The following is a 14,845-nucleotide window of genomic DNA, read 5'->3' as shown; positions in this document are numbered from 1 at the left end:
CGTCACATAGCCCCTCCCTCCGCCCACCCCCCATTGGTGCGCTGTCCACTCATTGGGCGTGCCTGCGCTACCGCAGGCGAATTCTGTATGGTCCGCTCGGCCGTCCATCACTACCTGCCTGACGCTCATTGGCCACTCTCGGCATCAAAGGCGGCGCACCGAAAATTCCCCGCGACGTTGACGGATGACGTAGTCAGCGACATTCTGGCCGCCTCCTGTTTACTGCAGTTTACCCGGAAAGGAGCATTTGACTATTTGGGAGTCTCAGACCAACTTACTCAGTGTAACCAGAGCAACACATGCAGAGGCTGGAAATTTGAAATAGAAACAGAAAATGTGGGAAATACTCAACATGTCAGGTAGCATCGGTGGAGAGTGAAAGGCCAACGACCTGTAACGTTAACCTTGTTTCCCTTTCCACGGATGCTGCATTTTCTGCTTTTATTTTATAACTTATTTACTGTGGCGTTATTAGATATCTTGGTCTTCTCTGAAATCTTATCTTGCTGGTTGGGTTTGAGGATGACCAATCAGTTTCTTGTCTAAGTGTCAGTCTAAATGTCAATGGTACAATGAGTGAAATGTGTCCTCTCCTTCCAAAGGAAGGCTGTTGGTCTCAGTAGAAAGGAACACAACATATACAAAAATGCTGAAACAAACACAATAGATCTGTCGGTCCCATAGATAGAAAAGAATGTCCATACCAAAACTGTGTTGGGACAAAGGGTCGACACCCACAACATGTTGCTTCTGCTTTGGTTGTTGGTATCACAGACTAACATTCCTATCCTGCCAATATTTATGAATTGGTTAACACTAGCTGAACCAGACATGATCCGCTGATACGGTGGTCATGATAACGAAAAACTTATAAATAGATATTCTGTAAAGATGGGTCTTGAAGATTTTGAGTGACATGGCTGTGAATATTTCCTTTGACAGCTTGTTCCACTATGGGATTGTTCCTGAAAAGAAAGATTGTTGATACACTGTCTTGGAAACAAATGGCCTTTGTAGCTTGTCTGGGTGGCTACCTCATGTTTTGTCATTGCCTAATGGTACCAGGTATTCGTTTTGTCAATTCCCACCAGTTCATCCCATATTTTATAGATCATGACCAGTCTAGTTTTCTCTGTCCTTTGTTGTAGTGATTCCCATTTTAAATCTTTGATCAACGATGCAACACTGGTGTTTTTCCCATACTGATTTGTGCAAAGTCGTGCAGCACATCTTTGGATCACTTCAATCTTATTTATATTTCTCGCCATTGATAGATGCCACACACAACTTACATATTCCAAGTGTTTGGTAAGTTCCAATTCTGATATATTTGTTGTAATGCCAAAGATTCCTTCTCAGAAATCCAAGAATCCTATTTGCTTTGGATGTATTCTGCTGAATGGGGAATCCCCATTGAAGATTGATTCTAAGATGAACCCCCTGCAGAGGGTAACCTATTTTCCTTTACTGGTCTGGTTATTGAACATTTTCCTGCACCTGCAAGTTCTTTTCTCCTTTTCTAATTTGCCTGCTTATTTTCTTGTCTGAGCCTGGGTATCTTCCCAAGCTTTTTTACTCATAGAATCATAAAATGGTTACAGCACAGAGGGAGGCCATTAGCTCATCATGTCCATACTAGGTCTCTGCAAGAGCAATTTAGCATGCTCCACTCCCCTGTGTTTCCTTGAAGCCACACTTCCTTTCATGTGTTTATTCAATTCCCTTTTGAAAGCCATGACTGAATCTGCCTCCTCCAGCACATTCTCAGGCAGTGCACTCATAACATAACAACTTGCTATGTAAAAAAGAAATAGTTCTTCTCTAGATGTCCTGCATGATTTTGAACACCTCTATTAAATCTCCTGTCCCATCCAGGAGACAGAAAGAAAAAAAAAATCTACATCAGCCTGCCTACGTTATTAGATTATTTTCTTCTATTTTTCAAAATGGACAATTGCTGGGCTGATAAAAATGCCTGCAACTGATCACATTCTGCTTTATAAGATTCTAAGCTGTTCCAATGGACAGAGGCTACCTCATCATCCTGGAATGTGACTTGTATAAATATTCCAGGTGAGCCAACACAAAGGATTCATAGACGATAAGTCTGCACCAGCCACCTACAGACAAAGGTAGAGCTATTTGTGACTCCTAATCTCCAATGTTGTGCTTATGGCCCCACTGATTCCTGCTCCAAAACACAATGGGTTTCAACCAGGCACCTCATTAGCTGAATAGCTTGACCCAAAACCACCCTGTCACATGACTGAGACTTGAGCTCTTTGAATTCCTTTAATTATACAGCTCTTGAATTTTATTATCAGTCCGTTTGACCTCAGAAGAGAAGCAGGACTCCAGGCAAGCAGCCTACCCCTATCTACCATTTTATCATCTAACAGGTAGCAGCAGAAAGAGCTTTGTCCAGATGAAGTGCCTGGCCCTCTGAGAACTGGCACATCGGAACTTCTGTATTTGTGCCTTCAAGGCTAATTCATTTATGTGCCTTCTCCCATCATGGAAGTCCTCGCTTCTGAGAAAGATGGATCACCCTGCAACTGTCAGCCTGCTACCCTGTGAAGGAATACGTCGCTGGACATTTGATTCTGGACTTACATGAAACTATGTCATATTTTTATCATGGTCTTGAACTGAACCCCTTTCTTTCCCTTATCCCTCTTTTATTGTATGAATGCAAAAAGGGTGACATTGAGAAACCTCTTCCCCATGTTTTGTGCGTGTAAAATAAACTACTCTCTTATTTTACCTTATCTCAAGTTTACTGTGGGGTTATTAATAGAGGATTGGATAACTCCAAAACTGAAGGATTGGGGAAAGTACAACACCACCACTTATAAAGGGGGAAATCAAAAATACTTTTCTGTTTATGGACAGTTTGTGAGTGGACAAATCAGGGCTGTTTAAAATAATCCCCCTCCAGTCCGTAATGCGCCTCAACTTTCTTTTCAACTCCAGCTTCTCCAGCCGATCCACTGAAACTGGAGTCCCTTATCCATGGATCTATTCTCTTAAATCTTTACTGTACCCTATCTAAAGCCTCCAGTTGAGGCCAAATCAGTGTTTTGTAAAGGTTCATCATAACTTCCTTGTTTTCATACTCAATGCCTCTATTAATAAAGCCCAAGATGCCTTTTAACCACTTTCTGAACCTGCCCTTCCACCTTCAGCGATTTGTGGACTTGTGCACCCCCAGGTGTCTCTGTTCTTGTGCCCAATTTAGAATAGTACCCTTTACTTTATATTGCTTCTCCTTGTTCTTCCTACCAAAAAGTAACACTTTACACTTCTCTGCATTAAGTTTCATCTGGCACATGTCCACCAATTCCATCAGCCTGCCTCTCTCTTCTTGTCATCTTCTATATTTAACAAAGGTCTGTTGTAGCCATATTTTAGTATCCTGTGCTGTTTCAAAAACTTCACCAAGTATCAGAGTCAACATTTTACACAATTTCCTTCCCAAGGAATTCTCCACTAAAATATAGTGACATCTGGGATTTTGCCCCTTGTTAACATTATTTAAATGCAGACATCAAGATACTGAACTTCAGCTGCTGCGATTCCTGTGTCCATTTCAATCATTTTGAAGTCAGGTTTCATGCACGAGTCTTACATTGAAATGCACTTGGAGCAAGTTCTGGTTGGCACCTCAATACAAATTAACTGGTTTTCCTTGTGCTTTCAGGAAACAGGATTACTTTAATGAAGCACTTTGTTGCTGTCTTCTTTGCCTGATATGCTAGGTAACATACAAAGAAAACTGTATTTGGAATGAATATGAACCGTTGGGTGGTTCTAGCAACATTTGATATATTTAAGAGGTCTGGATGAACAATAAATTGCCATTTTTTGATGCCAAGTATTCTAAGACTGCTGACGTCCATGTGATGATGGTGTATCCAAAGTGCAGTGAGGAGTTCCAGAATTCTGACCTAGCGACAAATAGACAACAGTGACATTTGTCCAATTAAGTATGATGTGTGATTTGAAGGTGAAGGCTGAGTTGATATTGTTTCCATGCACCTGATGCCCTTTGTCCATTTAAATAGTGGAGTTGGGGGTTTAGGTGGTGGTGCCAACAAAGCCATGGCAAGTTGCTGTTGTGCAGCCTATAGGTAAAAAACATTACACTGTTCCATGGTGGTGAAGGAGGAATGTTCAGATTAATTAATGAGATGTTGATCAAGTGGAATGCTTTGCCCTGGATGGTGTTAAGCTCGAGTGTTGTTCAGCTGTAACCATCTGGGCAAGTGGAGATTATTCCATCATCCATCTAACTTGTGCCTTTTAGGTAGTGAACTTTGGGGAATCAACAGGTCACAGAATACCCAGCCTCAGACCTGCTCCAATATGCTGGTCCATTGAATTTCACGTCATCGATGACCCCCCCAGGATATTAAAGGTGAGAGAAGTTGGTTAGGCTCTATTGCTGGAGTTAATCATTGCTTGGCACTTGTGTGGCATAAATATTACTTGCATCTATCAATTCAAGCCTGGATATTGTCCAGGTCTTGGTGCATACAGAACGGATTGCTTTGCTATTTGAGAAATTATCTTGATGTTTGCAATAGCACTAGTAATTTCTGATGTGGGTACCCCAGCATCTATTCCCAGACACTTAATTTTTGTCCCCAGGCCATTTGAATGAGAGGGGATGTATTATACTCAATGGAAGCTCCTCTGCTTATATCAAGCTTCTGATTCGGTGTATAGTAGTTGATTGCATGCGTGGCTGTAGACCTCTGTTTTGTTAATGTCAAGACAAGTCTGGATACGTTGCTTTCATATAATAGTTCTGATTGCAATGAGCCAGTTTCAAAGGCTTCCATTAAGGTGTAGTAACAGTATTTATTATTATTTTAACATCACAGTCATTATCTGATTTGGCCAGTATATATCTGTATAGGAAGGATTTTTACTCTTTGACGGATTAGAGAGATTGCTGTCTTCTGCCAAGTGTGTGAAATTTATGGTGATCATGGAAGACAGTATCAGCTCACAGTACAGTAATGCAGTGTTATGTTACTGGACTAGTAGCCAGAGTCCTTATTAATAATCCCCGCCTGATTTGAGAATTTAAATTCAGATTTAAAAATCTCAATTCTATCAACAGCCTGGGGGTTAGCACTGACCAGAAACTGAAAAGGACTAGCCATACAAATAATGTAGCCACAGGAGCAGGTCAAAGGCTGGGAATTCTGCAGAGAGTAACTCACCCCCTGACTCCCCGTCTACCATCTACAAGGCACAAGTGAGGAATGTGATGGAATACTCCCCACTGGCCTGGATGAGTGCAGCTCCAACAACACTCAAGAAGCTCGACACGATCCAGGACAATGCAGCCTGCTTGATTGGCAGCCCATCCACTACCTTCAACACTCACTCCCTCCACCACCGATGCACAGTGACAGCAGTGTGTACTACCTATAAGATCCACTGCAGCACCTCACCAAAGCTCCTTCGACAGCACCTTCCAAACCCATGGCCTCTACCACCTGGAAGGACAAGGGTAGCAGATGCATGGGAACACCGCTACCTCCAAGTTGCACACCATCCTGACTAGGAAATATATAGCTTTTTCTTCACTGTCGCTGGGTCAGGATCCTGGAACTCCCTTCCTAACAGCACTGTGGGTGTCCTTACAACATGGAATGCAGCCATTCAAGAAGGTAGCTCACCACCACCTTCTCAAGGTCAATTAGGGATGGGAAGTAAATGCTGGCCTAGCCATCGACGCCCACATGCCATAACGAATAAAAAAAATCGATTTGTGTTGGCGTAGGCTCACAATGCAAAACTGCCACTAATTTAGAATTAACTCCCAACCTCAGGCAGGTATGTCACAGGATGACTAGTGTAGGAAATGTTACAGTGCAGCAGTGGGTAGTCTTCTGAACTTGGATCCAAGCCACATCATTAACAGTATTGTAGAAGCTTTAAGATGTATCCAGTCAAGGTCTGTCTGAAGTGACAGTTCATTGCTTAGTGTTCCTAAAATGGAAAATATTTCAGCACTAACATCCATCACCTTGAGGAGCACAAGTTGGATAAAAAAATAAGTTTCTTGTTTTCCTTTTAATCTCCAATAAGAATAACACCTCTATTAAAAGCATAAAACAAAAGCAGGCTCTGAAAAGTGAGGAAAAATTGAGAAAATTGGAGTAAAGAGAAGGAAATAATAAATTATGACATTTCAATATTATACTGAAGGATGCAACATTAGTTTTATTTTTCAGCAGGAGGCAAGTTTTCACTGCTTGCTACATTGTTGTTAACAATAACTTGCATTTACATAGCACTTTTAACATTGGAAAACGTCTCAAGGTAAACTTCACAGCAGTATTAGCAAACAAAATTTAACACTGTGCCACTGATGGTTTTAAAGAGCATCTCAAGGAGGAGAAAGAGAGAAGCAGGGGAAGCTCGGGGCTTGGGCAGCTGCAGGCATGGGTGCCAATGGTGGAGCAATGGAAATCACAAGAGGCCAGAATCGGAGGAGCAGAGATCTGATAGTTGGAGGGTCAAAGGAAGGAAGAGACAGGGAAGAGTGAGGCCATGGAGGGATTTGAAAACAAATGAGAATTTAAAAAAAAGCATTGCAGACCAGGAACCAAAGCATATCAGTAAGCTTGGTTTGATTAGGATATAAGCAGCACACTTTTGGAGTAGGTCCATTTTACAATGGACATGGCACACACCAAAAAAATGGGTATAGAGTGCTGTTTATGGGCCTACCACCAGTATGATTTTTGAAATTATTTAACTGCTGAAATAACTGATAGTCAGTTATAACAGTACAATGAGCCACCAGAAATTGTTTTCAACTTTAAAAGCTCAACTTTTTGCAGGGCTATGAGTCAGCTGCTTTTATACATTGGTTAATGATTATCTATACTCGTTTAAGATCACTCCTCAAAATGGTTTCCGACAGGGCAATAACATTTCTTTCTATAGTTACCAAATGTAATTCAGCTACAAGTATTAAAATCAGTGTCTGCCATGTCCCCTATTAAAAGGCCCTATGTAACACATCCTACATAAGTCTGCATGTTAAATGTGTCCACATGTTGCTGTTATGTTTATATGTCATCCTTTTGCCTGAAACACCTTTATGCAAAGCTCTAACAGGATTTTATTTGGCTATTGAGTGGTACAGCTGAGCAATCTCCCTCCCCTTTCATGCTGGATTCTGCCACCTTTTCTGCTGTGTCAGGTAACAAATTGTCAGATGACAGAAAAGAATTTTACCTGTTGGATGACTTCTAACTATTAAATGTACTCTCCCATACATTTTTAAATAAAATAATTTCTGCATTTTTGGGCCCATTCCCACTGCACTATTGAGCTGTATTTCCAACTCTGCTCAGGTGCTCGGTAATGCAGCAGTGTCAATGAAAGGTTGCTTAAAATTCTGTATGAAATTTCTTCTACCCCATTTCACCTCAATATTACATTTGGATTTGACTCCACAGTACCAAAGGAGATTAACTAATAAGTAAATAAAATCGGTAAAACACAGACTGAAGCGTGGATACTCTGTCCTGTGTGGCAGATATAATTTATAAAAAATGCAATGTTTCTGACAGGAAGTGATGCTCCGGATATGCAACCTGTGATTAAAAACCTCACATCCAGATGTTGTGCAATGTTGACAGTGTTGATGACTAAACAAGTCATTCCATTGGTCAAATGCACAGAAGCACTGATTAACAAATCATCACATGAGAGGTGCTGTTCAGACTGGAAAGATCTGGCATCTTGAAGCTAGATCTACCATCACCATTGACTAAATTGTCAACACATCCAAATTGCAAGATGCAACACATTTTCCCTATATAGAAAATGACTTGTGATAAAACAGATATGAAATACAAAATCATAAAAGGAACTAACATTTCCAAGGATGCCTCATATTATAACTGGTCTTAATATTGGCCTGTCTGGTGTAATTTTAGTGGACACAACACAGAATTAAGTTAATTTTTATTAAATATAAATGACAATGCTAAATACACTGGAACAAATTCCTTATACATTACAGTATTGTCAATTAAAAAAAAGACAACTGCAATCTTCAAGCTTAAACACTGCTGTAGGAAAATGAAACAGCCAGTGATCTATATACACTGAATACTGTTATGTTCCTTTGTATAAACTATAGTTAAGCATGACTTAATCTATACACAGTCTCAAGGTCCATTTTTTAATTCTTAAAAAAGTATTGCAAACAGTCTCAAATACTAAAGTTTTTCTATCAAAACAGGCTTCATGTAAGGTCCCAAGATTACAAAATATACTACCCAAACTGCTGAACATCATTTCAACCTGAGACTTAAAATGTAAAGCTTTAAGTTAAACGTTTTGTCCCAGTTACTGATTTGGAGTTCAAATAGTTTGTAGTGTTCTTAAAATGTACATTTTGTTCAACTTCACTCACCTTAGGAGTGTGTACCAATGCTGGATATGTTGGCTGAATAGCCTTCATGTACATTCTTGAGGCTTTTGCTCATCTCTCATCAATACAAGTTCCTAAAATTAAAACATCTTGGAAATATACTGCAACCTACCATTTAGCTACAATATTTCACACTGATCATCTGTTGCGTTGTTGATATTTGTCAAGGAACTCTGAGTAGCAGGTTAACGAACAGAAGTAACAGAGAATTGAGGCCTCAGTGCCACCCATGTTGTCCACAAGAACCACAGTATGGGAGACCTGGTGTAAGTTCAGATTTATAACCACTTGAACGAAAGAGTTCAAGCAAGGTCTTCTGCAAAGGCAGGTTTTAGTCAAATCCAGATCTTGACACAGGTGAGCTGGAAGGATATGTGGTCCATAAGCAATTCTTTACAAGAAAAAAAATGCAATTAGTTAAAAAAGACATTTAACAGCTAAAGCCCAATATGTAAACTGAGCCAATCTCAAACACAATACATGCAAAGCCACAATGACTCCATTCAAGGTAATTTTGCTGATGGGTATAATTGACAATGTAGTGAATAAGTCAGAAAGTTGAATACAACCCATACTCTGTTATACGTTTACAGAATAGAATGCCAAGTGCTCCAGGTTTAGCAAACTACTGAAGAAACAGATCGTCATTTTTGCTTTTTGAATGATTTTTGTTAAAAAAAACTAAAGGCAGCTCAGAATCTGAACTATTTGAATGTCTGCTTCCCATTCAAGTCATGGGTTTAAACCTAAGCTTTCCCCAACATTCAAACTTCCTACCTACCCTCATATCAGCCATGTAGCATTCACCTCGGACAAGGGAGAAACCACCAGCTTTCAATGTAAAAATGTACTCTCAGTTTGTCAGAGCCTACTAAACTCCTGATTCTGGGAACCCTGACAGGTTTTGGTTGGCCAATGGCATCACACGGAAGTTCCCAAGTTCAATTTTTGTATTAACTTATCTCAGCTATGGTGGCATTGCAGACAATTTGTTTTGAGACCCTCAGGTTTTGGCTGATGGATCGGATGGGTTGGAAGAAGGTATGAAAATTAACCAGAATTCTCAAATCCTAATTGCTGCCTAGTGACCTTTGCTGGAAAGTATAGTGAGACTAGACCAGCTCTGGCCCTTCCCATTGTGCAAGGTTAAATAACCTGCTGACAATTGCTGTCTGGTCGGTTGTACAGGTATTGGAAAACTGCTGACATCTGACCTAAAATATGAGTCAGCCTTCTGGATAGAAAGTACTGCAGGAGATATTTGAGAACAGAATAGTAGTGGAAGTTATTCTTCCAACCCAGAGGGACTTGAAAAAAAAGTTTTAAAAATATAATAATAAATTTTGGTCTGGATTTTAAGTAAAACTTTTTGCTAATTTTTATTCATTGAGTACCTCCCACAGACAAGAGTTTTCAGGTGCTTATTATTTTTGCTTAAAATTGCCAGTTAAAAATAACTTCTTTCAAAGTAAATTTGTGTTTAGAGTCAACATTGTAGTTGGAAAGAGAAGTAATAGAATTCTGTGCATCACCCAGCAGCAATTCAACAGGAGAGAACAGCTAAAAAAATTCCCATATATTTATATCTGTTGTTTGATGTTCTTTCTCTGTGTTGCAATACTGATAATCTGTGTTTTTAAATATATTTTTGGGGAGTATTGTGTTATTTTGTGAAAAAGCTGTGCGTGTCTGTGTATGATTTAATTAAGCTGGGCAGGGATTAATAGGAAACAGGTTGTCTGGGGGAGTGGAAAACATGAAAAGGATAGGGGTGTTAGATTTGAGGTACAAGTGAATAGCTTAGATCTAACATTTGCATTTTTAGATAAGTGGAGAGTTTGTTTGAATGTCAAAGGCAAGTCAGAGGTTGCAAGGAACATGTTTGCATCTTGCAGGAGTTCTATAGGTAAACAGAAGGGGGGATATTATATTTTATTGACCCGAAAGCAAAGACAAGGTGGAAATATGAAGGATCTTATATTTGGAAGGATATGAGTTTCAAAGGGGTGTGAAAACAATGGAACCTGAGATAAAGGGGAAAAAAGGTATTTTAGAGTTACTGTGGAGAGCTTAGGATAGCTGTAGCTGTTGAGCTGGAGTTAAGCTGTTGAGCTGAAGGTGTGAGATGTAGCAGCTGGAGCTATAGATGGAATTACGGCTGAGAGAGGATGCAATTTGAATCAAACATCCAGTCAAGCCAGAAAAGTCTTGGGCTGTGAAAAGCAGTTTTATTCTGAAGTTTGGATTTTCACAGCAGAGTGGGAGAGAGTTACAGGTCATGTGGTATGTCTTAATTGAAGCTAAGCAGTTTTCCTTGAATAATATTACTGGATTTTTTATAGTTAAACATCTATAAGGACTGCAGCCTGAAAGATGTTTACTTGTGGGCCTGACTGAGTGTCTTTTTGGGGGAATGTTTTGTAGGACTAAGTTTAATTGTAATCTTGTGTGCTTAAGGTTTCTTTTATTCCTGTTAGTAAAACTTTTACTTTTAACTTTGAAAATCCCAAAAGTGTTACTGGACTTCTTACTGCTGAGATCAGTACTTCCCCTTCTCGTTTTCACAATACAAAAAAAAAAGGGTATGGCGCGTAAACCAAGTTCCCTCTGGGAATTGGTTTGCGCAGCAATTAACACCAGCGGTGGTCGTAACAGTATCCATTCGGTACTTGGCCAAGTTTAAAGGGAAACATATTTATAATGTGGTCAGTTCTTGATTAAATCCACATACTTGAAACCAAGTGAAATTGCTGCTCAACTAATGGGTCAAGCCATTATTAAATGCTGTATCTACTTGTTTTGTTAAAATCCCTTACCTGTAATTTACTGTTGCTCTTGCTGCCGTCTCTAACAGGGTCATTGGAATCTGCAGCTGAATTGTTGGAGCCAGAGGATTAGGCTGTTCAAAAAGGTTTCCAAATAGATCCACATTCTCAAGGCACAATCTCTGGAAATCACATGGAAGATAAGGCAATTTGTTGCGCGCTGCTGAGAGGAAGCGAAGTTTAGTTAGCTGTCCAATCCTGTAAGGAAGCCGGAGTAACTCGTTGTCATCAAGCTTTAGATGAATGAGTTCTTGTAGTTGACAGAACTGAACAGGTAGAGCACGCAATCTGTTGTGGCTCAAATCCAAAAACTGCAAAGATTTCTGCAATGTGGAGTTACACAAAGTGACACTGAATGTCTCCAAGTGATTATTGTGCAAAACAAGCTCAGACAGACAAACAAGATCTCCGATGGTAGCTGGAAGTTTGTGTATGTGGTTATTACTAAGATCTAGCTTCCGCAGTTTTCGAAGGCAAAGCATACGCATATCCACACGTGCTAGTTTGCAGTAGGACACCTGCAGAAATTCAAGAGAGTAAGGGAAGTTTGTGGTGAGAGGATAATCCTTTCTAGATGTGATCACCATTTTGGCTTTTGGCTTTTCAACTTCAGAGGTCTTAACTGGAGCCAGGTTGGACAATGGTATAGTGTCTATTTCACTACCTCGGTGGGCCAGCCTTAAAGTGGAAAGGAAGTTCTTCAAATTATTGACATCTGCCTGTTAACAGAAAACATATTTCCGCACATTATGAAATAACTGTTAATGGTTTACATCGCATTGACATACACCTTTGATTTTTTTGTTAGGCATTTCAATTTTACCAAACTGAGCTGTGCTGTACCAGATTCTTCTAGAAGATACAACAGGCTCTTACTGTAACATTGCTGACAAGAGTATATCATTTGGTTTCCCTTATTATTAGTAGGCAAAGCTGCAGCCAACCTTTAAAATATACCTTGCTAGAACGTATGTTTTGAAAAAATGAGCTTCTGTAAGAGTGTCAGCTACAGTAGAACATTTCAATCTTTTCTCATTAGAAGCATATAATAACAAACACGCTAAATAACAAAAAGCTAATCACAACTATTAAGATGAGAGCAGATTTTCTGTACATTTGCGTGAAGGCAATTAAACTATAACTGACTTTTACATTCATACTATTTAAGAGCAGAATTACTAGTTATCTGTTTAGTATTCATCCTGCTTTAAGAAAACTTTAAGCAGTACTGCAATGTGGTGGGTATTTATTCAGATGAACATGTGTTGAAACAAAAGCTGAATTTAGCCTATGGCACAGTAGTATTTGAACAGTAATAAGATTATAAGTAAGTAGTTTATTTGTGACCACAGTGTTTTGAGATATTCATTCAGACATTTCCTCAAGACAAATAGGGCACTGTGATAACGGAAATTAATAGTACAGGAAGGCTTGACTTTTATTTTCTGAGTTGCATCTCTACACAAATAACTAATATGTGAACTTTATAACCCAAGTACTATCCCCCTGAATTTTCTCCATTCTTCTCTTGAAGGTAATAATTCATGCAGTGGTATGGTTAAATGGCTGCAGATAACCTTCCAGTGACTATTCTCCATAGAACAGGAGTTTAAAAAGGCCATTTGACAGCAGGATGTGTCACAGCCTATTCTCAATCATGACAATACAGCTGACAGTTAGATAGAAATCATGAATAAAAACACTGCCTGTTTTTGCCTCCTCATCCAGGGTGTAGTGGAGGTTTACTGAACATATCCACCACTCTTTTTCAGAGGTTCAGTTATTAGCCTGGTTTAAACCTAATGTTTTCTGTATCAACACAACACAAAATATTTAATTCCCATTCATATCTGATTCCCATTGTTATAGACTGTACACATCCATATTCATTTAAAGATCCCATGTTTTTATTCGTTTAGGGATGTGGGTGTCACTGGCTATGCCAGCATTTATTGTGTATCCCTAATTGCCCTTGAGAAGGTGTTGGCGAGTAACCTTTTTGAACTGCTGCAGTCCATGTGGTATAGTTACACCCACAATGCTGTTAGGAAGGGAACTCCAGGATTTTGACTTAGCAACAGTGAAGGAACGGCGATGTAGTTCCAAGTCAGGATGGTGTGTGGCTTGAAGGGGAACTTGTGGGTGGTGGTGTTCCCATGCATCTGCTGCCCTTGTCCTTCTAGGTGGCAGAGGTCACGGGTTTGGAAGGTGCTGTCGAAGGAGCCTTGGTGAGTTACTTCAGTGCACCTTATAGATAGTACACACTGCTGCCACTGTGCTTCGTTGGTGGAGGGAGTAATGTTGAAGGTGGTAGATGGGGTGCCAATCAAGTGGACTGCATTGTCCTGGATGGTGTTGAGCTTCTTGAGTGTTGTTGGAGCTGCACTCATCCAGGCAAGTGGAGAGTATCCATCACACCCCTGACTTGTGTCTTGTAGATGGTGGACAGGCTTTGGGGAGTCAAGAGGTGAGTTGCTCTCCACAGAAATCCCAGCTCTGAGCTGCTCTTGTAGCCACAGTATTTATATGGTTAGTCCAGTTTAGTTTCTATCAATGGTAACCCCCAGGATGTTGATGGTGGGGATTCAGTGATGGTAATGCCATTGAATGTCAAAGGGAGATGCTTAGATTCTCTCTTGTTGGAGATGGTCATTGGCTGGCATTTGTGTGGTGTGAATGTTATTTGCCACTTATCAGCCCAAGCCTGAATGTTGTCCAGGTTACTGCCGCATATGGGCATGGACTGCTTCAGCATCAGAGGAGTCATGAATGGTGCTGAACATTGTGCAATCAGCAAACATTCCCACTTCTGACCCTATGATGGAGGAAAAGTCATTGATAAAGCAGCCGAAGATGGTTGGGCCTAGGACACTACCCTGAGGAACTCCTGCAGCGATGTCCCGGGACTGAGATGATTGACCCCCAACAACCACAACCATCTTCCTTTGTGCTAAGTATGACACCAACCAGTGGAGTTTTCCCCCTGATTTCAGTTTTGCTAGGGCTCCTTAATGCCACACTCAGTCAAATGCTGCCTTGATGGCAAGAGCAGTCACTCTCACCTCACCTCTGCAGTTCAGCTCTTTGGTCCATGTTTCAACCAAGGCTGTAATGGGGTCAGGAACTGAGTGGCCCTGGCGGAACCCAAACTGAGCGTCTGTGAGCTGGTTATTGCTAAGTGCCGCTTGATAGCGCTGTCAATGACAAGTTCCATCATTTTGCTGATGATTGAGAGTAGAATGATGGTGTGGTAATTGGCTGGGTTGGATTTGACCTGCTTTTTGTGGACAGTAAATATGATATATTTAATGCTCATTCTTATATAGTCCAAGCTTTTCATGACATGAAACTTCCATCTGAAAAATAAATAAAATTACTAAGAAATCCCAACCAACTACCATAAGACTGGCTTCCATATAGTATCGTAGCTTTCATGTGACCCAATATACATGAATTGCTATGAAATACAATGACTGTTGTCATGCAGACTAATAAAAAGACTTGTATTTATACAACATTTTCACACCCAGATATCTAAAATCACTTTACA

General features: G+C 40.1%; 1 protein-coding gene across 5 annotated transcripts in view; it reads right to left on the bottom strand.

Moving 5' to 3' along the window:
* Positions 1-6,214: 6,214 nt before the first annotated feature.
* lrr1 (leucine rich repeat protein 1) overlaps positions 6,215-14,845 on the bottom strand; it is a 35,383-nt gene continuing 26,752 nt past the window's right edge. For 4 of the 5 annotated variants that reach the window (XM_078562341.1, XM_078562342.1, XM_078562343.1 and 1 more), the window contains 2 exons: positions 11,287-12,014; positions 6,215-8,861 (listed from right to left, as the gene is read on the bottom strand). In XM_078562341.1, coding sequence (XP_078418467.1) covers positions 8,609-8,861; positions 11,287-12,014 — 981 coding nt within the window. In that variant the 3' untranslated portion in view covers positions 6,215-8,608. The remainder of the gene's footprint in view (positions 8,862-11,286; positions 12,015-14,845) is intronic. The other variant, XM_078562344.1, reaches the window with a different exon arrangement.

The sequence above is a fragment of the Cetorhinus maximus genome, chromosome 18, assembly GCF_964194155.1.
Source record: "Cetorhinus maximus chromosome 18, sCetMax3.hap1.1, whole genome shotgun sequence".
Taxonomy (NCBI): domain Eukaryota; kingdom Metazoa; phylum Chordata; class Chondrichthyes; order Lamniformes; family Cetorhinidae; genus Cetorhinus; species Cetorhinus maximus.
The sequence above is the reverse complement of the archived record's forward strand: the minus strand, read 5'-3'. Positions and strand labels throughout refer to the sequence as shown.